This window comes from Prionailurus viverrinus, chromosome B1 (genome assembly GCF_022837055.1).
Source record: "Prionailurus viverrinus isolate Anna chromosome B1, UM_Priviv_1.0, whole genome shotgun sequence".
In the NCBI taxonomy this organism is placed as follows: domain Eukaryota; kingdom Metazoa; phylum Chordata; class Mammalia; order Carnivora; family Felidae; genus Prionailurus; species Prionailurus viverrinus.
In genome coordinates, this window is record NC_062564.1 from 132482995 (window position 1) to 132506053 (window position 23059).

The following is a 23059-nucleotide window of genomic DNA, read 5'->3' on the forward strand; positions in this document are numbered from 1 at the left end:
AGCCACCCAGGTGCCTCTATACAAAATTATTTTATCTTTATCATTCAAAAGTCATTCTTACATATTTTAGGAGATGAGAAATATAGACAGAATGATTAGATCATCAGACTACCAACCAAACATGAGCCGACCATGATGCCTTCTTAAACAGCAGACTTTAGACACACATTGAGTATGGAAATAATGGAGTGTATCTCCATTTTTTAAAAAAAGAAATCAGAATAATGTCCTGGAAGAAGGATGATGATGATGGTGGTTTGATGATTTATAATAATCCCTAGTTAATGAGTGTTCCACATACTCTTCTCATTCCTTTATGTATATGAATTCATTTAAGTGTCCTATATTCCTATGAGATAGGAACTCTTAGTGTCACCATTTCATAGATCAGGAGATAGGCACACATAAGTTGAGTGGCTTGTCTAAGGTTCACAGCTAATTAGAGCAGAATGGGACTTGAAATAAGAAGCCTGGTTCACAGTTCATGCTTTAAAACACTAAGCTATGTTATGCTAAGTGAAATAAGTCATACAGAGAAAGACAGATAACATATGTTTTCACTCTTAGGTGGATCCTGAGAAACTTAACAGAAGACCATGGGGGAGGGGAAGGAAAAAAAAAAAAGGGAGAGAGCCAAACCATAAGAGACTCTTAGAAAACTGAGACTAAACTGAGGGTTGATTGGGGGGGGGGGGGGGGGAGAGGGGAAAGTGGGTGATGGGCATTGAAGAGGGCACCTGTTGGGATGAGCACTGGGTGTTGTTGGAAACCAATTTGAAAATAAATTTCATATTAAAAAAATAAAACACTAAGCTGTATTGTCTCTGTAAGAAGACAAAACAAAAGTAAGATAAAATGTGTATGATTTAACCTTATATTGTCAGCTATTTTTAATGCTACATATTGAGAGTATTTTCAAAGTTTTCATTAAATACTAGTTGCTTTTTTGGCTTCTTGCTCACCAGCTATACCTGGATGACTGAAATTTCTCCTATGTTCAGTTGAAGGAGATTGATAGGTTTTTAAACCCACACACAAAAAAATGACTAGCTGTTACAAATCTGGCTTAATTAATAAATTCATAATTTCTTTGGTAACAGATTATAATAATTGCCCATACTACTACTCTATAGTAGCTAGCTATCTGTATTAATAGATACTAAGTCTCTATTGTAACTTTACATTTGCAGAATTTTCACTAGAAAAAATCTGGCTTTCAAATATGAACGTTTATAGCAGCACTGTCAGCAATAGCCAAATTACAGAAAGATCCCAGATATCCATCGACTGACGAATGGATACAAAAGATGTGGTATAAATATACAGTGGAATACTACTTGGCAATCGAATAGAATGAAATCTTGCCATTTGCAACAATGTGGATGGAACTGGAGTGTGTTATGCTAAGCGAAATAAGTCAGAGAAAGACAAACATCCTATGATTTCATTCATATATAGAATTTAAGAAATAGACGAACATAGGGGAAGGGAAGGAAAAATAGGATGAAAACAGAGAGAGAGGCAATCCATAAGAGACTTTTTAATAATTTTTTTAATGTTTGTTTTTGAGTGAGAGAATCCAAAGCAGGCTACAGGCTCTGAGCTGTCAGCACAGACCTGATGTGGTTCTTGAACTCACGAACCCAAGATCATGACCTGAGCCAAAGTCAGACACTTAACCAACGGAGCCACCCAGCTGCCCCCATAAGAGACTCCTAAATACAGAGAACAAACTGAGGATTGCTGAAGGAGTGTTGGGTGGGGGATGGCCTACGTGGGGGATGGACATTAAGGAGGGCACTTGTTGGTATGGGCACTGGGTTCTCCTGAAACCAATACTACCCTGTAAAATAACTAACTTGGATTTAAATAAATACTTTTTTTAAAAAGATGCATATATCTCCGTGGAAGTTGGTTTGATTCTGTAGGTTATAGATTCAAACTGAGGATACAGGGACCCTACTCAAAATCAAGATTGTAGAATTAACTTTGTGTCATTATTTGGGTCATACAGTATATAGGATTTATCATAGTATGTTACTGTAATTACATACGAACTACACCAGGACATTAATATAAATCTACTGTAAGGAGAGGAACATGGTCTTAGAGGAGGATGACACTCTCTTACCACCTCTGTGACTTGTGCCAGATTACTTAACTCTGATCTTTGTTTCCTCAATTCTAAACTGGAGGTAAGGTTTCTTCTTTGAGATACTAATGAGCCTGCACTTAGAATATTTACACTTTGGTTGGTTGCCACATTCATTCTCAAAGAGTGAAAGTTTCCCCCAATCTGAAAATGGTTTGCATTTTTCCAGATTTTCAGTGTTTAGACTCATAGATACTTAACATTTATATAGTACATATGCTTTAAAAAGAAAATCCCTCGGTTATAAAAGGCAAGTTTTAATATGGTTTAATATAACATTCTCTTGTAGTACAAATTTCTATTAAAAGGAAGAAACAAATTTATATGGATTTTCCATTGTGGTGATAACTTGAATTAAACATAAGCTGCATTTTTTTTTCTTATATATACTCTTGTTGAAAATGTTTGTGACTCCCTGAAATGTTGCTGTTTCATAGATAGAATATTTTGAACTTCAATGAGAATTGGACTGATTTTATGTGTCAAAAAATACTGATTAGATATATTCACAGAATAATTAAATCAGAGGAATGTTCACTCTACCTAAACGTTTTTTCCTAAGGCTCCAAATTAAAGTTACCTTAAAATGGCATCTAGATACGTTTTAATCTTTAGAAATCTTGTTCTGGGATCTGCATGGAGTTTTGGTAATCTCATAAATGTTTTATTTTCCTGTTGGCCAGGTACTTCTGAGTCCCACCCCTTGGTTACTGTAATAATCTGTCTTAGATACTGCAGTGTATTGCTCCCTACCTTAGCTACAGTTAAGTTGTGGCTTTAGAGTTCTCGTTATTTTTCATTCCTTTTAACCTTTCTATCAGTATGTGCCATTCATAACAGAGCAACATGTGAGAGATGTTAGTAGTTCTGATTGGAGTCGAAGTAACAATAAGGAAAGACCCCTGCTATAGGTCTCCAGACACTTGTTTCAATTCAGGTGTTTCCCCTGTCACCATGCAACCTCCTGTGGTAAATATGACTGACTGCTCTTTTTTCTTACGGTCTTTTAAGCAAAGTAAAGCAGCGGTTCGGCTGAAAGAAGACATGAAAAAGATAGTGGCGGTGCCACTAAATGAGCAGAGAAGTTCCACGTATAAAAAGCTATTTGGAGTCAGTCTCCAAGACCTTCAGCAGCAGGGACTCACTGAGAATGGCATTCCAGCAATAGTGGGGAATATAGTGGAGTATTTGACGAAACATGGTAAGTTATGTTTTAATTCTGGTGTTTTTACAGTTCTCGCATACAAGAAGAATGTTTTTGTGTGAACTACTTCACAGTGTATTAGAATAGTCCCTAAAACACCTTAATTAGGATACAAATTATGTAATACATCTTTTCCCTTAAAAAAGGACATTAAGAGCATTATTACTGCTTAATATAATTTTGAAAGTACTATTCAGTTTACCATGGACCAATTTAATCGTTGAGATTTCTAGTTTGGAATGATCCCAGTTTTGAGGTCTAAAATACACTGTTCTAATATTACTAGTGACTTCTCTTGATTTCATTAAATTCCAACTGATACTAATTTTTAGTGTAATAACACTTTTGGAGTATCTTTTTCAGCTGAGGCCAATCATGAGCTTACTGGATGCTTTGATTGCTTTCATAGCTCAGTAGGGATAGTTTAAAAAGGTATGATATATAGCCTATTATGGGGGGTCATTTACTTTTGAAGTGATATAATTAAGCATGTAAAACAATTGGAGAATACCATAGTTCATTGAATGATAAAAAGATAAATCTGTTATTGAGAGCTATCTTACGGCTTTTTTAAAAATGATCTTATTTAAACTAGGATGTAAAAACCAGCATAAGTAGATATTCTTTCATATCCTCGATATTCATGCTTTTCAAATGAGGGTGCAGTATTATGGGAACACCCCAAACTGCATAATAAATATCAATAAGCTTTAGAAGTTTTGAGAAGGACGTATTCTGAGGGAAAAGCTTGGAATTTTCATTATTGTCTATACTGAAGCAACATTTCTACATGAAAGACTCACTGCAGAGTAGAGCTGAAACTTAGTTGGAATTTTTAAAGTTAAAACTTGAGACTTCAGAGGTATTCTGTACTTTGTGCAGTTTGCTTCCTTATCTTCTGATGATTATGAGTCCATCCCCCAGCCCCCACCTGCCGCTAAGATCCTTCACTGGGAATACGTGAGAAGCACAGTGTATCTGTTCCTCTGTAGGAACGTGAATCAACTTGTGACAGGAATGGTATGGCACGTAGTTCAGACCTCAGAAGCTCAGGTGTTTGTGTTAACTGAAAAACAGCTATTTGCCCAGGTTACTAGTTATGTAGATACCAAAATGATATTTTGTTCTGAAGACTGAAGAGCCAGGCTTGCATGTTTACTTCATAGGAGCTATCTCTGTATTTTTAGAGGATGATAAGCTACAGACAGGTAGGATTCTTAGAGAACAGCTCTGGGTTTATAACAATACTTTAAATAGGTTAAACAAAAAAGGTGCCATAGACATCATGGCATGACGATGGGACCTCAGCCTGAGGATCTTGAAGACAGGTTATATTAATTTAGGATTTTGAAGGACTCAAACACTCAGTATTGATTAAAACTGTGTCCTACTGATTTAGATACAAAGGATCTCTAGGTAATTAATTTAATCTCTTAAATAAGGTTGAGTATTATTCATTTGGATACCAAAGTGTGACTACCTAAAATATTTTGGTTTTAGCATAGTCAGTGTTCTGATCTTTCATCCAACAATGACTAATAACCTCTTGGGATTACTCTTATGTAATAATCACTTTTGTTTTTAAGTTTTAAAAAAAATATTGAATAGTTAATATGCTTATGTAGTACAAAATACAGGAGGACATACAATTTATTTTTTTTTTTCAGTTGGTTGAGTGTCTGACTCTTTTTTTTTTTTAATATATGAAATTTATTGTCAAATTGGTTTCCATACAACACCCAGTGCTCATCCCAAAAGGTGCCCTCCTCAATACCCATCACCCACCCTCTCCTCCCTCCCACCCCCCATCAACCCTCAGTTTGTTCTCAGTTTTTAACAGTCTCTTATGCTTTGGCTGTCTCCCACTCTAACCTCTTTTTTTTTTTTTTCTTTTTCCCCCTCCCCCATGGGTTCCTGTTAAGTTTCTCAGGATCCACATAAGAGTGAAACCATATGGTATCTGTCTTTCTCTGTATGGCTTATTTCACTTAGCATCACACTCTCCAGTTCCATCCACGTTGCTACAAAAGGTCATATTTCATTTTTTCTCATTGCCACGTAGTATTTCATTGTGTATATAAACCACAATTTCTTTATCCATTCATCAGTTGATGGACATTTAGGCTCTTTCCATAATTTGGCTATTGTTGAGAGTGCTGCTGTGAACATTGGGGTACAAGTGGCCCTATGCATCAGTACTCCTGTATCCCTTGGATAAATTCCTAGCAGTGCTATTGCTGGGTCATAGGGTAGGTCTATTTTTAATTTTCTGAGGAACCTCCACACTGCTTTCCAGAGTGGCTGCACCAATATGCATTCCCACCAACAGTGCAAGAGGGTTCCCGTTTCTCCACATCCTCTCCAGCATCTATAGTCTCCTGATTTGTTCATTTTGGCCACTCTGACTGGCGTGAGGTGATACCTGAGTGTGGTTTTGATTTGTATTTCCCTGATAAGGAGCGACGCTGAACATCTTTTCATGTGCCTGTTGGCCATCCGGATGTCTTCTTTAGAGAAGTGTCTATTCATGTTTTCTGCCCATTTCTTCACTGGGTTATTTGTTTTTCGGGTGTGGAGTTTGGTGAGCTCTTTATAGATTTTGGATACTAGCCCTTTGTCCGATATGTCATTTGCAAATATCTTTTCCCATTCCGTTGGTTGCCTTTTAGTTTTGTTGGTTGTTTCCTTTGCTGTGCAGAAGCTTTTTATCTTCATAAGGTCCCAGTAATTCACTTTTGCTTTTAATTCCCTTGCCTTTGGGGATGTAGGAGGACATACAATTTAAAATCTCTCCCTCCAAAACCTGTCCCCTGATCATTCATTATCAGTATTACTTCCCAGTAATAGTATTGCTTCAGTAGTGTCTGATATATTCCTATGAAGATATTTTATGAATATTAATCATATATGCATATCTTCTTTTTTCCCTTTGAACATAAATATAGCATATCATCCATACTGTTATGAATCTTTATAGAAAGTCATTTAGCAATATATTGTGGAGATCTTTCCATATCACATAAAGAGCTTTATTCATGTAATTATTTTTTCCCCTTGTACAATGTTTGACTATATGTATGTATTTCTTTAAGCAGTCACATGGTGATGAATATCGAATTTTACCCAGTCTTTTGCTATCTATAAACAATGATTCAGTGACTAAACTTTAACATGTGTCATTTCAAGCACTATGAGTGTATCTGTAGACTCCTGGGTCAGAGGATATGTGCATTTATAATCAACTCTAAGAGTTGAACGAGTTAAATTCACAGCATCACTGTATGAAATTTTGACAAAATATGAATTAGATATTCTATTTCATCTTACCCATAGTTCTACCTTAACAGGGTGTATTCAGGTAATGCAAACTAAATATTTTAATGGGCTAAATCATTCATTCTTAATTAGGAATGTAAAATAGAAAATCTATTCTTAACTAGAAATGGAAAATAGAATTTCTAGTGGAATATTTTCAGAATATCCATCCCTTGATGATAGTTTAGATCCATGGAATCTGAATCTTGGCTTGGCAAGCTAAGGTAGGTAGGGCACCTACCCTATATTTTGAAAGGCCACATAGTTAATTACTGTGTAGACAACTAAAAGGTCCTTATTGTGTCTGAAACTATCATGTTAATAAACCAAAACCCTTGTATAAGTTTGAAGGGTAGTATAAAGTTTGTGAGCAAGATACTTCAATTAGTTTCATTAATTTTTTTTACATCAATAGATATTTATTGTGTATTACTGTGTATTACACAATGTAATAGGCACTCCGTCAGGAATGATTGGTTGTATCATTTAAGCCTAGGTAGATACTGGGGTCATACTTTGATGTTTAATATAAATGGAGACCTTTAATAACTTCAGGGAAAACTCTTTGTTATAAAAGAATTTTAAGACAAAAAGGGTTTGTTAAGGTTTATAGGAAGGCTTTTAAAAAGACTCTGAACTTTTTTTCTTTACATATTTTGCCTTTAAAAAATTTTTTTTCCATTGGAAGGAAAATATTACAAGTTATAAGGCATATCATTTTCACACTATTTTAAAATAACTAATCTTGTTGACAATGTTACTGGTTTCCTTTAGCATGAAGATACTGTGGAATGTACCATTTTAAATAGTGTAGGACTCTCCGTCTACCACCAGGTGGCAGAATATGCTCATGTACTGTCCTAGTACTTTCTGGGCCAAAGTGTTCCAGTTTAAAAAAAAAAAAAAATTGTTTATTTTATTTTTGAGAGAGCACGAGTGGGGGAGGGGCATAGAGAGAGGGTGACACAGGATCCAAAGCAGGTTCCAGGCTCTGAGCTGTGAGCACAGAGCTCGACACGGGGTTCAAACTCACAAACCATGAGAACATGACCTGAACCAAAGTTGATGCTTAACCAAATGAACCACCCAGACGCCCCCCCCCCTTTTTTTTTTTTATTTTTTTTATGTTTATTTTGCAAAGCATGCCAGTTAAGCAAATTCTGACTTATGGCACACTTAGTTTCTAACGACGTATGCATACTATTTTGAAATAAATACCTCAGTTGTATGGAAAAGTGACAATCAATGATGTAGATACATTTTAGTTTATATAATTCTTTCATTTTTAAACCAATAATTAAGTTATTGCTTCATGATGTTTATCCCATAACTCCTGAAATCGAATATAAAGGAATCCCAGAAATAGAGGACACTAACTCCACAAAGCCTTCTAACATCTCCTTCCTCTGGACATTTCTTTTAAAATCATCATTTCCTAAGAATTTAGAGTAGGAAAATTGAGAGATTGCATAATCTGATAAGCCTCATGGGTACTGGATATATTATAAATCCATAAGGGGCTTTTTAAGAAACTGTATGGATTTTTTCCCCAGAGTATAATGGAGCCTTGTCCAAGGGAAAATTGTCCCTAGTTGAAAATCACTGGGTATAAGAATTGTTTGGGTGAGAGATGTTTTTGAGGGGAGAGGGTCATACAAACAAATGAAATAGGGTCAGAAAAAAATAACTGAGAAGCATTAAGTGACTTCCATTTATACCTTATCTCTCCACCAGGAAAGGCCAGTGGGATCAGGGACCTTGAAAACCAAAGCTAGTTCTTGGAGCTGGGTAGTTATTTTCGAATAACTGGAAATATTTATTTGAGGGAAGGGTCAAAAAGCCTTGTTGGAAAAGAAAACCTTAAGGTCAAAGCTAGAAAAACACTGTGAAATCAGGTCCAAGAGGCATTTGCTGGCCAAGAAAAAGCTGCAGAGCTGGGTAGATACAGGACTGGGATGCAAAACTCTAAATTTTCATGATTTGGGCCTTGGGATGGGATTCTCTTTTGGGGGTGCTATCTGCTTGATGGCAGTACACAATTGTGAAGTTATAGATAAAGCTGGTAGAATGGAAGAAATAAACCTTGAAAGCTTTAAAAATGAGTTAAACGGGAAGTCTCTCAATAACTGATATTCTTCAATATTCAAGAGAATGTCATATCATAATAGTTAACTGTTGCTGTGTAACAGATTACCCCAAAGCACAGTAGCTTTAAAACAGCAGTATTTATTATCTCAGTTTCCATGGGTCAGGAATCTGGGCACGGTTTAGTTGTGCTTTCTGTCTTAGGGTCTCTTATAAAGCTGCAGTCATAATAGTACTTGACTAGGAGAGGGTTCACTTCCAAGTTCACTCACGTGGTTGTTAGCAGGATTCAGTTCCTTGTGGACTGTTGACCTGAGGGTCTCAGTTACTCACTGGCTGCTGTCCAGAAACCACCCTCAGTTCCTTGCCACATGGACCTCTTCATAAAATAGCTAACAAAATAAAAAGCAGCTGATTCATTAGAGTGAGCAAGCCAGCAAAGCCAGAGAGTGAGAGGCGTAAGATGAACATCAGTCTTTTATAACCTAATTTCAAACACAAGATTAGAACCTTAACATAATTTTGTTTGTTATATTCTGTTAGAAGCAAGTCATTAGATTCAGATCATAGGCGAGGGGAAGGGATTACACATGGGTGTGGAAACCAGGAGATGGGCATCATTAGGGTGATTTGAGAAGCTGCCTACCACACATACTGGCTGGTATTTCCTCTCATTACATGGTGCCCTGGTCATATTGGTTGTTAAAATACTTCAAATATCCTCTCTGGTTTCCCAAACTTTTGTCAAAATTGGAGCTAAAATTCATGTCAACTTTTGATATCCAAATTATAAACACACACACACACACGTGTATAAATATGTGCATATATGTATATGCACATATAGGTATAAATATACATACATATACATTATGCAGATATCTTGGGGCTCCTGGGTGGCTCAGCCAGTTAAGCCTCCCACTGTGGCTCAGGTCATGGTCTCATGGTTCGTGAGTTTGAGACCCACGTCAGGCTCTGTGCTGACCGCTCAGAGCCTGGAGCCTGCTTCAGATTCTGTGTCTCCCCTTCTCCCTGCCCTTCCCCTGCTTGTACTTCGTCTCCTTCTGTATCTTAAAAATAAATAAACATTGAAAAAAATTGATAAAAAAATAATAAAATAAATGCAAACATCTTACCAGCCTATGAACTCTGTAAGGATAATGGTAGTGTTTGAATTTATTTTTTCAAAGATTTTTTTTTAAGTTTCTTAACACAATGCTAAGTACTCATTAAATATTTTTTAAGTTGAAGGGTTCATAAAATTTTTTATCAAATTACAAATTAAAATGAAATTAGCTTTCTTCTTTTTCTTTAGAAAGAATAATACAACTAGCATGTAAGAGAAAGAAGCGAAAGCTGATATAAACAAACAGCTCACATCTGAATAATTCTAATGGGCTTCAGTGCCCTAAGTCACTGCTAAATTTCACCATTAGACTCTCAAAAGAAGAGTGGTGCAGTTGAGTCCTTGGGTTGCTCTTTACTAGAAATATTGTTTCTTATACCTTCAGCATGCCTCCACAGGCTGGCTTACTTTCTTACATGGTGTTCTGTCTCCTTAAACCCCAGTACACTGAGCTGGAAATCATTACCTTTCCCCTGAACCTGGTACTGTCTCTCACCCCCACTTCACCTTATCCTTTACAGTGCTTTTTCCTGGATTCCTGGTTTGTAAACCTTAAAATTACCTTTCAACTCTTCCTTATTTCCTTTTTGTACTAAGTTACCAAATCATCCTTTTTCTCTACTTTTCACTTCCTTCCCACCAGAATCTGTCTTACTGCCTTAGAATAAAATGTGGTTCCCTAAGGCAAGCTTTCTGCCCTCTCCATTCTCTACTTAGCTAGCAAGATCCTCCTTACCCCTTGATTTTATCATGTTCCCCCTACTCCTTAATGCTCTCATGATAAAGTCTTCGCTTGTTTTTCAAGTAGGCTCTATGCCCATTGTGGGGCTCAGTCTCATGATCCTGAGGTCAAGGGTCACATGCACTACCAGCTGAGCTAGCCAAGAGCCCCATGTCTTCACTCTTGAACTTGATATTTGTGGCTCTATCCCATTTCTTCCATTTTATTACCCTATTACTCTTTGACAAAAACTCTCCACATTTTCATCTGTTTGTCTTCCTTTATGCTGTCCTGTCTCTGCAATTCATATATTCATTCTTTTTCAGAGATGAATCACAGTTTTCTGTGTCCTGCTCTTTAACCCTTTGAGGGCCCTTTTTAGGAAAAAGAATACAAAGTTAAGAATACACAATTAGGGACAGAACATTGGAAAGAGCCTAAATAAATGAGGGGCCCTGAAGCTTAAACTGCATTAACTTCACAGTTCATCAGCCCCAGTCTTCCTGATGCTTTCGCCAAAGATGGTGCACAGCAGCCAAAGGCTCTTTTATGGAGGCTTCTCTGCTGCTCCAGCTGACAATAAGATCCCCCATCAATTGGGGGACGGCAAGGATCTTGTCTTATACTACTTTATAGTCTCATAGAGTGTTATCCTCTGAATTTAGTGATTACAAAGGAAATATTTCTTATTTATTACAAAGGTAATCACATACAGTTAAGTTTCTCACATACGTGTTAGTTGTTTTTTGTTGTTGTTGTTGTTGTTGTTTTTTCCACATAGTTGTTTTCAAAATGCTAAGGTGCTGTTGGAGCCCAGGGTCAGTTTCTGTTATGTACTACAGAAGGTTATAAATGCAGTTTCTTTGTAGAAGAGCATTTGTTCTAGGTTTCTATGTGTCCTAACCTTATTTTTAGAGGTCAGCTTTTATCACAATTCTATATGATCTTTTTAGTTGATACATAGTAGATTTGACAGTTTATTATTCTAGCAAAGCATCTTTGTAAAATATTAACATCTCCCAGTAGGTGATAATTATTTGGAAAATCCTGCACTGAAATTTATTTTCTGTTGTTGTTATGGTTCTTTAGAGTTTTAGTGTCTGTTTGCGAGAGACCTCTATTTCTTTTCTTGCATGTCTGCTCACCTGCCCCAGGACTCACCCAGGAAGGCCTTTTTAGGGTGAATGGCAACGTAAAGGTGGTGGAACAGCTCCGATGGAAGTTTGAGAGCGGAGTGCCGGTGGAGCTCGGAAAAGACGGGGACGTCTGCTCAGCAGCCAGTCTGTTAAAGCTCTTCCTGAGGGAGCTGCCAGAGCGCGTGATCACCTCGGCCCTACAGCCTCGATTCATTCAACTCTTCCAGGGTTAGTGCACTTAAATACGTCCAGCACTTCAGGCGGCTTTATGTTTCGGTTAAAACTAAGCCTTTAAATATTAAACACCTAAATTTCAAATATTAAGAGAAACTTTTAAATATTAGTGGTTTCTCCACAACATCCATTTTTCTATTTTACTCTAGGCCCTCATTTTCTACCCTAAAATAATACTAAACGGATTATGAAATGCCACCATTAAGTGTACTAATACTGAAAAACTGTAATGTTTGTGGGCCAGAGAAATTCTTTTCTGGCGAGTAGCTATCATAGAAGAAGTAGAAATAAGGCATTAAATTCTGTAGGAGATATTAATTAAGTTGTATTTGGTTAGTGACCTTTGAGACTGGAGGGTCAACAGTGAGCTGTGTTTCTCACCTAAGCAAGATTGAGTCCTAAAACAATTGTGTTCCTTTTACACAGCTGGAGGAAAATTGATTTTTGATTGCATGATGAAGTGATCTTAAGTGAAGAAACTTCATTTTTTTTTTTGTTTTGGTATTTTTATTTATTTTTTTAATTTACATCCAAGTTGGTTAGCATATAGCACAACAATGATTTCAGGAGTAGATTCCTTAATGCCCCTTACCCATTTAGCCATCCCCCCTCCCTCAACCCCTCCAGTAACCCTCTGTTCTCTATATTTAAGTCTTTTATGTTTTGTCTCCCTCCCTGTTCTTATATTATTTTTGCTTCCCTTCCCCTATGTTCATCTGTTTTGTATCTTAAAGTCCTCATATGAGTGAAGTCAAGGTAGTAACTATAGGCATAATCATTATTTAGTTCTCCTTCCTAAATATAGTAAGAACAATGATTTAGTCTTGAAAAGCCATTTTATTCTTATTTTTGCCAAGTTAGAGTGAAAAAGAAAAATATATTTGTAAGAGTGTTAATTGCCAGATTAAAAAGGATGTTACTTAAAGCCACATTCCTCTAAAGTAGCAGAGTAATTATTCTCATGTAGTATATGTACTAAAGAATGGGTATGCTAGAAGGCCATGTTGTACGTTGTATTCTATTTGAAAAATCATGATTATATATGAAAGTACAAAATACAGAACCATTTGTTCTGGTTATTTCAGTATTTTAAGCTTTCTATATCAGTAAGTGCAAGTGCCATATTGGAGGCTTGTTCATTAGAAACTGAACTTTCTGAGGCACCGGGTGGCTCAATCGGTTAAGCTTCCTACTTCGGCTTAGGTCGTGATCTCACAGTTCGTGAGTTCGAGCCCCTCATCAGGCTCTGTGCTGGCAGCTCAGAGCCTGGAGCTTGCTTCAGATTCTGTCTCCCTCTCTCTCTCTCTGCCCTTCCCCAGCTTGCACTCTGTCTTTCTCTCTAAAAACAAACATTAAAAAAAAAAAAAAAAAAAAACTTTTTCATGTTTACATGTGTGAGGATTTCAAGGGGGTAAACATTACTCCCTAAATGATTCTGGTAAGGAATATATTATCCTTGTCATGGAGATATTGAATTTCTGAAAATAATTTAAATATAATTAAATGATTAAATATAAATGATATAAAAATATAATATAATATAATATAATATAATATAAATGATAAATATAAAAATAAATGATTAAATAATTAAATAAATTTCTGAAAATCATTTAAAAATAATTGCTACAAAAGCTAGTTGAAGATGTAAATATGTGCTTTATACAAAATAATTAAGAATCAAATATATAGTATTAAGAATCTTTATTAGGATTATTTCTTAATATTAGATACTAATATTAATACTTGTGAATACTTGTGAATTTTAAAAGGTTTTATCAGGTTTCTTAGAACAGCTTACATTTGATTAGGAGAATGCACTGTTTTATTTTTATTAATTACATTGTAGTGATATTTTGTAATAATTTTGGTCTTTGTACAATATGTTTTCATTCATGACCTCTTTCCCTGATGGCCAAAAAGTAAATTCTGTCATTTTAAACGTAAGACTGGCTATATACTCAAGCAGTTGTGTGATTATGCACAAATAACAAATTCTAAATGGGGCAGAGACCCTAACATTTGCCTTAGTGGTGGTAGTCTCTCATTTCCTGAAAACCTCTGGGGCTACATCTGATAGGTTCAATAAAGGAAGTATTAATGAAGGTACCTACTAGTGATAAGCTGCTAAGTGAGGGGAGGAAATAAAGTATGCTTTAGGTATCAGACAGTATAGCCTCTTGAAAATAAATTTTTCTTTCCTAATTCAGGTGGTGGAAAAAGAAAGAAAAGCAGTGGTGCTTCTGTTGGTTTCTGCTGTATACGGTATTCTTAGAGAAGAGGGTACACGTGACAACAGGTTGCTCGAAAGCTGGAAGAGGCAAGGCTCTTCACAGACTCAGTAAAGGCAGAAGTTACACTTGGCCAGTTATAGTCTCCTCTCCCCTTTTTCACTAGACATTATTTTGATAAAACTTCGTTAGTAAAAACTACCTTGCTTTTATATTTCAGTCCTCATGACAACAGATTAAGCAGCTTTTAGATTCTGTCACAACCCTCTGCCAGATTTCTTTTCTAAAAAGTGTTAAGGGCCTTTGAGTTCTATCCTGTGTAAAGAGCAAGCTATTTGATCATTGAATATACTTAGTTTTCCAGATCAAGATCCTCTCTTTCATGCTTTACAGAATTCTGGAGCCTCAACTAGGTATTTTTTCAAGACATTGAAGCTAAACCAACAGTTGCATTGAGGATAGTCTGAATGCTGCATGGAAGCATCCCTGCTGCTCTAGGTCATCTTTTGATCATGTAAACCAACAATGACCTCTGGGTGGAAGGACACCATTGAGATTCTTTCACTAATAACAGATTTTCAACTTTAGACTTGACTGAGGTCTGAAGTTCTGAGATTCTATTTTAGGTTAGCATACCAAGATTTCTGCATACCAGATGTTTATCAAAAACTTCCAACTAAAGTTGATGTCTGCCAGAACCTTTTGCTTGAGTCAAAGCCCTGGTTTAGACAATTCACACTGAAGAGAGGCCATAAAGGACTTGAGTGATCATCCTTTCTTGTTGCCATGTTAAACTTCCCTCCCACTGCGACTACTCACTTTTCTTGATTGAGGTTTTAGCTTAATTGCCTCAGCTTGGCAATGTTCCATTTTTTTTTTTTCTTATCCTTATCTTGGTGGGCCAGTAACATGTCTAGTTTTTATTTTAACAATTGCACATATGTTTTGGGAATAGATGTGGATTGCAAGCAATAAAAAGGTTTTAGGATAGCATTCATTTCATTTAGGATTAACTAGAAACCCCTTTATCTGAAAGTTCCCTGTTAGAAATCTTCTGTAATATAAATACAAGTATCTCTATCTCACAACAGATTTTTTTTTCTTACTTGGTGAGTTGGAATTGGACCAGTCCATCAATATTTATTTAGTACCTTCTACTTGGATACAGAATGATACCAAGAAATAAAAGATTAAACATCCTGACTTCAAGGAGTGTGTGATTGGAGGAGGTAGAATGTGTGTGGTATACATTCTACAGTTCTTCAAATGAGTATTAAGAATATCCTGTCAGTGGTAACAAGAAGAGAGGGGAAATCAGTCTGGATTATGGTGGTCAGAGAACACTTTGTGGAAAAAGTAAACTGGGGTGCATAAGATGACTTTGGATGGAGAGGAAAATCATCCAGGCGAGGAAAAGGGCACGAACACAAAAACATTGTCCGTGGAAAAGAGAGATGTCTGGCAGAGCTGTCAGTAGGTAGCTACAGGAGATTGGCACATGATATTGCCTAAAAAGTAGAAGGAGACTAGATGGTAGAGCGTATCGAGTGTTAGGTTAAGGAATTAATATTAACCTACAAACAGTAAATTTTTGAAGAAAGAAGTCGTAGGATGGAAGCAGTATTTTAAGTGATGCTATGTAAGATGGATGGATGGGAAGAGGCTGCGTGCAGGGAGAATATCTAGAAGACTGGCAGAAATGGAGGTCTCCATGCTAAGGACATGTGTCTGACAAATAATTGGCAGTGGAATTTTTTTTAATTGAGGTAAATACATGTAATATAAAATTGACTATTTAACCACTTTTACCTGCACACCTCTGTGGCATTAAGTGCATTCCTATCCATCTCCAGAACTTTCTCAGCATCTCAACAGAAACTGGTAATGGAATTTTAAAGAAAACATAAACAGAAGAGGGTGGCCAATAGTTAGATAATGAGATTAAGAAAGGGGTCAAAGATAACCAGAAGGTTTTGAGTTTATGTGACTTGAAGAACGGGAGGGGTAGTGTGGTGGCTGGATCCTGATGCCCATACCTCTGAGGAGGGCCACAGGGCCAGAAGGCCAGTTTGTCACACTGTTGTGAATAGAAACTAATAAACCAGGAAGAAAGTTTTAAGACTAGGTTGAAATAGCACCAGGGAGAGCTCCCTGCTAACTCAGTGCTTTGAAGAGACCCAAGGCAGCTGTTTTTTGTTTTGTTTTGTTTTTGTCTTCAGTAATTCAGTCTTTTCTGTCTGTACCGAGGGTGGGTCCTTTACTTATTAAAATGCTTCCGCTTGTCAGACCTGATCTTTTGTCCCGAAAGGAAGCATAGACATGAACTTTCTAGGAACATTTTGTGGCTGACTAATGCTCCTTCCCTATCTCCAGGTAGGATCTGGGACTTATGCCAAAGGCTCAAATGCTATTAGCTTGGTAGGTTCTGGTGATCTCTTTATTAATCGTCTATCTCAGATCCAGCTGTTGCTATTGAAGAAGGAAGAGAGATCCTGGTGTGGCATCTTGACAATTGGCCCATTAATAACAGATAATGAAAGTCACAAGGGGAAGGTACTTATTGGGCCATGAAGAGGAGCTTATTTTAAATAGATCAATAAAATGAATGTCAGTGCTTAGGAGAAAGGGATGAAGGCTAAAGATGTGAATTTTATAGTCCTCTATGTTGACTCATCCAGACAAAAGAAATTTATTTTATCACCACAGTTCTGGAGGCTGGAAGTCCGAGATCAAAGTGCCTACAGGGGTGGTGTCTGATAAGACCTCCCTCCTTGGCTTGCAGATGATACCTTCTCACTGTGTCCTTATATGGCCTTTTCTCTGTGTGTGAGCTCTCCTGGTGTCTTTTCCCTTTCTTACAGGGACACCAGCACGTTGGATTATGATCCTGCCTTTGTGGCCTCATCTGACCTTAATTACCTTAAGGCCCTATCTCCAAATACAGTCAGTTTGGGGGTTAAAGCTTCAACCTGTGTGTTTTGTATGGACAAAGTTTAGTCCATAACACTTTTTAAAAATGTATGGCAATTGATAGGTATATGAGTAAAAAGTAGCAAAATCCTGTAGTGGATGCTAATTAGGTGAGACATTACTACAGAATGGATGTTTTTGTTCTAGAAGTTTTAAAGGACTAGCATACCTAGAAGTAACAAATGAATTTAAAATAAATGATCTGCCATGGGAAAACTTTTTATGGGGGTATGTTTCCTTTATATAGATAATTTCTTGTGTGTTTTCTGTCCCTGTTTTAATATTCTTTTTAAGAATTTATGTCTTTTAGTGGTAATAACAGATGCTGAGTACCTACTCACTATTCAGTTTAATAGCTGCAGATGTTTTATTTATATAGTATCTTTTGATTCCAGCACCAGCTCTAATAAGGTATAGGCAGGATAATCTTCATTTTGAAGAAAGAAATTCGAGCACATGGCTTAGAGCAGAAGATCTGGATCCTTTCTGACTAGTTTCAAATCTCCATTTGCCTTTTGTTAGCTGCATGAATATGATCAAATGAACCTTGTGCCTTAGTGATTAGCTATCTATTGCTATATAACAATTGTTCTAAAACTTAGTGGTTTAAAACTACAGTAAACACTTATTTTCCTTCACTGTTTCTATGGGTTGGGAGTTTAGGTGTGATTTAGCTGGACAGTGCTGGTTCAGAGTCTGCCAGGAAGTTGTGGTCCAGAACCGTCAAGGGCTGCAGTTATCGGAAAGCTTAACTGGGGCTGGAAGATGTGCTTCCAAGGTGATTCACTTACGTGGCTGGCAGTTTAGTGCTGGTTCTTGGTGAGAGGCCACAGCTCCGTTTTCTGTCAATCTCTCCCGTTGGCTGCTGGCTGGCTTCCCCTGGTATGACCAACTCGAAAGAGATGAAAGCCATCCTTTCAGTGACTGAGCCTCAGAAGACAAGCAGCACCATTCGTACCATGTTCTATTCATGAAGATCAAGTCATGAATTTGGCCTGTATTCAAGGGGAGGAGGATTTGGTGCCCTCTTTTAAAGGGGAAAGTGTCAGGCTTTGTGGACATTTTAAAACCACCACTCCTAGTTTCCCTAGCCTTTCCTTAACCTTTAAAGTAGTATTTACTTCCTGAGCTTATTGGGGAAACTGAGATTATCCATGCAAAATTGAGAACAAAAATAAATATTTAATAAATGTTAAGCTACTTAATAAATGGTAAGCTGTGGCAGTCCGTAAGAATTACCTGGGAAGCTTTGAAAATTCCCAGAGATCAAGTCCTGTCATATGCCAATTAAATCATCCTCTATAGAGAATGGGATGTAGGAATCCACATTTTCATAGTAGTCTTCCTTCCCCCATGATTATGTCCCAGTTCATCCTCAGCCTGTGCCTCTGCCCTTTGTTTTCTTGATTATAAGAAGGCAAGCCATTTAGTGCAGTTCCCCCTACTTCTTTACTTTCAAGCTTAACCCTGGTCTCTTTACCTTTTCTGTATCCTACCTTTTCCATCTCTTAAAAAAAAAAAATCACAAAAGTGTTATAGAAGAATAAGTACACCTCCTGCCTAATAATTAGGAAAGAGTAGAAAAGAGTAACAAAAGGCCACAGTTTGGGGTTCAAATAAGGATTTCAAAATTCTTACCCAAATTAATTGAAACTACTTGTATTTTTGATTATTGGTTGAGTTGGCAAATCACACAAGATGGACTTGGGAATGTTTTTGTATTGACTGCCAGTTAATTTTTATTTTTTTGTTATATGATTTTAATGGAAATTGAAGCCTGCAAATAAACATTGCCTGTTATGTATATGAAATTGGCAATTAAAAAATTCCTTCTAGGACTGCCTAGGTGGCTCAGTTGGTTAAGTATCTGACTTCTGATGTCAGCTCAGGTCATGATCTCACAGTTCATTGAGTTCAAGCCCCACTTCAGGCTCTGCACTCACAGTGCAGATCTTGCTTAGGATTCTCTCTCCCTCTCTCTCTCTCTGCTCCCTCCCCTTCTCATGATCTCTCTCTCTCTCTCTCTCACTCACTCACGCACTCACTCAAAAATAAAAATTTCTTCTCAATTTTTGAGGTGAAGGCATTAGCTTTACTATTGCTCCCATAAAAAATTAGGGTACTGTCCTGCCAGCAATGAGCTTCCAGTTTTGTTTGGGAATAGAAGAAGTAATAGTGAGCCAGGATACACGGAATAGAAGTAGGGTTGAGAAGGGAAGGGATCCCTTCTAAAACAGATGATCAGAGGAAGGTAGTACTTCACTTGGGCTTTGGATGACTGGTAGAATTCCCATAGGTAGTGTGTAATCTAGGAAGAGAGGATTACATGAACAGAGGTGTTTGGAAAACAGGCACATGATTCCAACAGTAAGCGTAGTGAATGTGTTGGGTGGGATGTAAATCTAGTTGGATTTGGTAATCTTTCAATAAAATTAATCAAATACTGAAATGCCAATTCCTAAGTAACTTTATTACTTTCATTAAAATACATCTTCATTCTCTTGGACATATTTTTCCATTATTAAAAGAAATTGTTTTATGTAATAGATGCATATAGTTCTTTAACAAAAATGAAATTCAGAGACTAGTAAGGAAAACCAGCCAACCCCTACACACCCTTTGGAAGTCCTCAATTCTTTCCTAGAGGAAATCAGATTTCATTTATTTAGCTGTTCCTTGGTATTTGCTTCCATTTGATAATATTCTTACGATGTTATATCTTAATTTCTTGCAGACATTATCTCATCACTTCTGCGTATGAAATATGTAGAATTAGCTGTTACATTGTCTCTTCCAAAGAGCAATTTCTCCCAGTAGTGTTGTATCACAAGTTTAGTTGATGTCCTAATTAATATTTGACTTTTTATGACTACATAAGGGTATGTGTGTGTGTATGTGTGAGATGTTATGTGTCTTACATTTTCACTCACATAATTTTCTATAAACCTATCTGCAGATTTTTTTCAAACTGCAAAAATTTTCCAATAAATCCATTAACCTTTCAAAGCTTTTCAAATAATTTATCAATTCTTTATTTCTGGGGAGATTCCTCTTTGGCCCCTTTTCTTCTGTTCCCATCTAATTTGGTTGCAGGGCTGATTCTGAGAATCTCTTACCTGTCTTCCTTCTTGGACCTGCTATTTCCCGGAGTCTTTTTTTCAGTGTATTGTTCTTGGCACTCTAAGTCCACCCTATGTGGAAGATACCCTCTTTGGGTCTTTGAAATTATCCTATGTTATCTTTCTTTTTCTTTTTTTGAGGCAAAATTAGTAGATAACATTATATTAGCTTTTCCCCAAGTCCCTCCCCTCTGAAAACCACCAGTCTGTTCTCTGTATCTATGAGTTTGGTTCGTCTTATTTTTTATATTCCACATATAAGTGATATCATATATATTTGTCTTTGTGTTACATATTTCACTTAGCATAATACCTTCAAGGTACATCCACATTGTTGTAGATCACAAGATTTCCTTTTTTTCATGGATGAGTAGTATTCCTTTGTATAGTGTCTGTGTGTGTGTGTGTGTGTGTGTGTGTGTGTGTGTCTTTATCCATGCATCTGTTAACCTTTAGATTGTTTCCATGCTTTTCAACCATTATTTCTTCAAATAATTTTTTCTGCCCCCTTTCTTTTTCTTCTCCTTCTGGGTCCTCTATAAGGGAGATGTTATTCTCCTTATGTACTGTAGGACCCTTAAGCTATCTTCTTTTTTTTTTTTTTTTTTTTTTTTTTTTAATTCTTTTTCCTTTTTGCTGCTCTGTTTGGGTGATTTTTGGTGCCTTGTCATCTAGGTCAGTGATCCACTCTTGTATTTAGTCTAATCTGCTTTTGAACAGTTCTAGTGTATTCTTCAGCTCAGCTGTCATATTCTGCTCTGTGACTTCAGTTTGGTATTTTGCTATGTTTTCTGTCTTTGTTGAAGTTCTGTGTTCTTCCATGCTTCAAGTTTTATAAGTATCGTTATGACTATTGCTCTGATTTATCAAGTAGTTTTTTTTTTATCTCCATTTCATTGAGGTCTTTTTCTGAGGGTTTGCCTTGTTCTTTTAGAACATATTCCTCTGCTTCCTCATTTTGTTTGACTTTTCTCTGTTAATTTCTACATATTAGGCAAAATAGCTACCTCTCCTAGTCTTGAAGGACTGGCCATGTGTGGAAGTTGGCCCAGAGGGCCCAGATGTGTGATTCCCCCCTGGCTTCTAGAGCCAGGTGCTCAAGGGGCATCCCATGTGTGGGCTGCATGCACCTGCAGCTGTGGCACAAGGGGCAGGGAATTCACCTACTTGGCCTGATGGTTCTGTGGCAGCAGTATACCTACCAGTGCTAGCAGGTTAGAGAGTACCAACATAGCACCAACCACCACTTGTACTACCAAGGTAGAATAACACAAAAATTGCACCTGCCAATGGCTCCATCCCCAGAGAGTCTCAATAGGTTCCTGTCTCTCCAGCAGAGGCTTTAAGACTAGCAAGTGGATCTTCTTCACATAAGGTCTAGGTACTATTCATACTACTTGTGCACTGGATTTTGGGGCAAATGGATCTGCATACATACCCTTTGAGAGTGGGTTCTCCATTCTCTACAGCTCTATGGTTCTTCTGGATGTAAGCCCTCTTGGTTTTCAAGGTCAGATGCTTTGGCAGCCTATCTCTCCATTGTAGGTCCCAAGGGTTGGGGTGCCTGATGTGGGACACAAATTCCTTGCTTCTCAGGAAAAAGTCACATATTTTTGAAATCCCTCTGTATTGTGGGTTCCTGTACCTGAAGTGGGTTTTTCTGTGGGGGGGGGAGGGGGTAGGGGAAGAATGTCTCTGTCTCTCCTACCCATCTCAGTGTGCTTCTTTCATACTTGTGCAGTTGCTGTTACACTGTTTCTCAGGTCTTTTTCAGAGGAAATTGTTCCATATGTAGCTTTAGATTGGTTGTGTCTGTGGGAGGAGATAGTTTCAGGATCTTTTTATATCACCGTCTTGAATGCTTATTGTCTTATCACTGTCTTTTAATTCTATTTCCTATGCAATTTTCTCAACTTTATTTTCCAAGCTTGTTTTTTAAATTTTAGTTTTTATATTGTTAATATCCAAAATATTAGTGCTATTTCTTTTTCAAAGCACTCTATTCTTTTTATAGAATCCTATTCTTAATCTTATCTTTCTGAGGATACCAGCAAGTTTGTTGTTGTTGTTGTTGTTGTTTATAGTTTTCTTTTCCTTATATTTGTGTTGTGGGATTTCTTGCATTTCTTCATGTAAACATGGGTGATCTTGGATGATAGGATTTAAGAGAAACGTTTGTATATGGGGACAGTGGGCTTGTCTACGGATATACTTTGCTTTAGGAGGATTAGATAGTGGGTATAGATGGAGGGAAATGTAGCCTATTTGATTTGGGGACCCACAAATGTCTATACGTGGACATTGTTTTCTCTTCATCCATCTTGTTCCTGAAGAGCACGGAAGTAGGAAGTGTGCTAATGCGCCCATTCTTTCTAAGCAGGGTCTTTTCACTGGTCCTCAGATTTTCAATTATGCTCCTTGCTCTAGCCCTTCACTATCTCCAGAGTGTAAGAATCCATTGACATTATGCATGGACTAAGCCTCAGCCCTCCTGCCTAACTGCATGCTTGCCTGGATGTACAGGGTGGTGGAGGCTCCTGTGAGCCTCGACAGGCCTTAGAACAGACTGGGGTTTTCAGTCCCTTGCATTCACTTCCAAATGTCTTTGAAATCTCATCTCCCTCTCTCTCCTCTGCTGTTCTTTTTTTGCCCTTTTTTTGTGCGTATACTTTTTAAACAACTTTTGCTGTCATTTTAGTGGGTTCTTGGGAAGCAGATTTAATTAGATAAATACAAGTGATCAATCCTTTTCTTAAAATGGACATT

General features: G+C 37.2%; 1 protein-coding gene across 6 annotated transcripts in view; it reads left to right on the forward strand.

The window, feature by feature from the left end:
* FAM13A (family with sequence similarity 13 member A) overlaps nt 1–23059 on the forward strand; it is a 417828-nt gene that overhangs the window by 105823 nt on the left and 288946 nt on the right. For 5 of the 6 annotated variants that reach the window (XM_047855783.1, XM_047855780.1, XM_047855782.1 and 2 more), the window contains exons 2-3: nt 3164–3353; nt 11758–11967. In XM_047855783.1, the coding sequence (XP_047711739.1) occupies nt 3197–3353; nt 11758–11967 (367 nt within the window). In that variant the 5' untranslated portion in view covers nt 3164–3196. The remainder of the gene's footprint in view (nt 1–3163; nt 3354–11757; nt 11968–23059) is intronic. The other variant, XM_047855785.1, reaches the window with a different exon arrangement.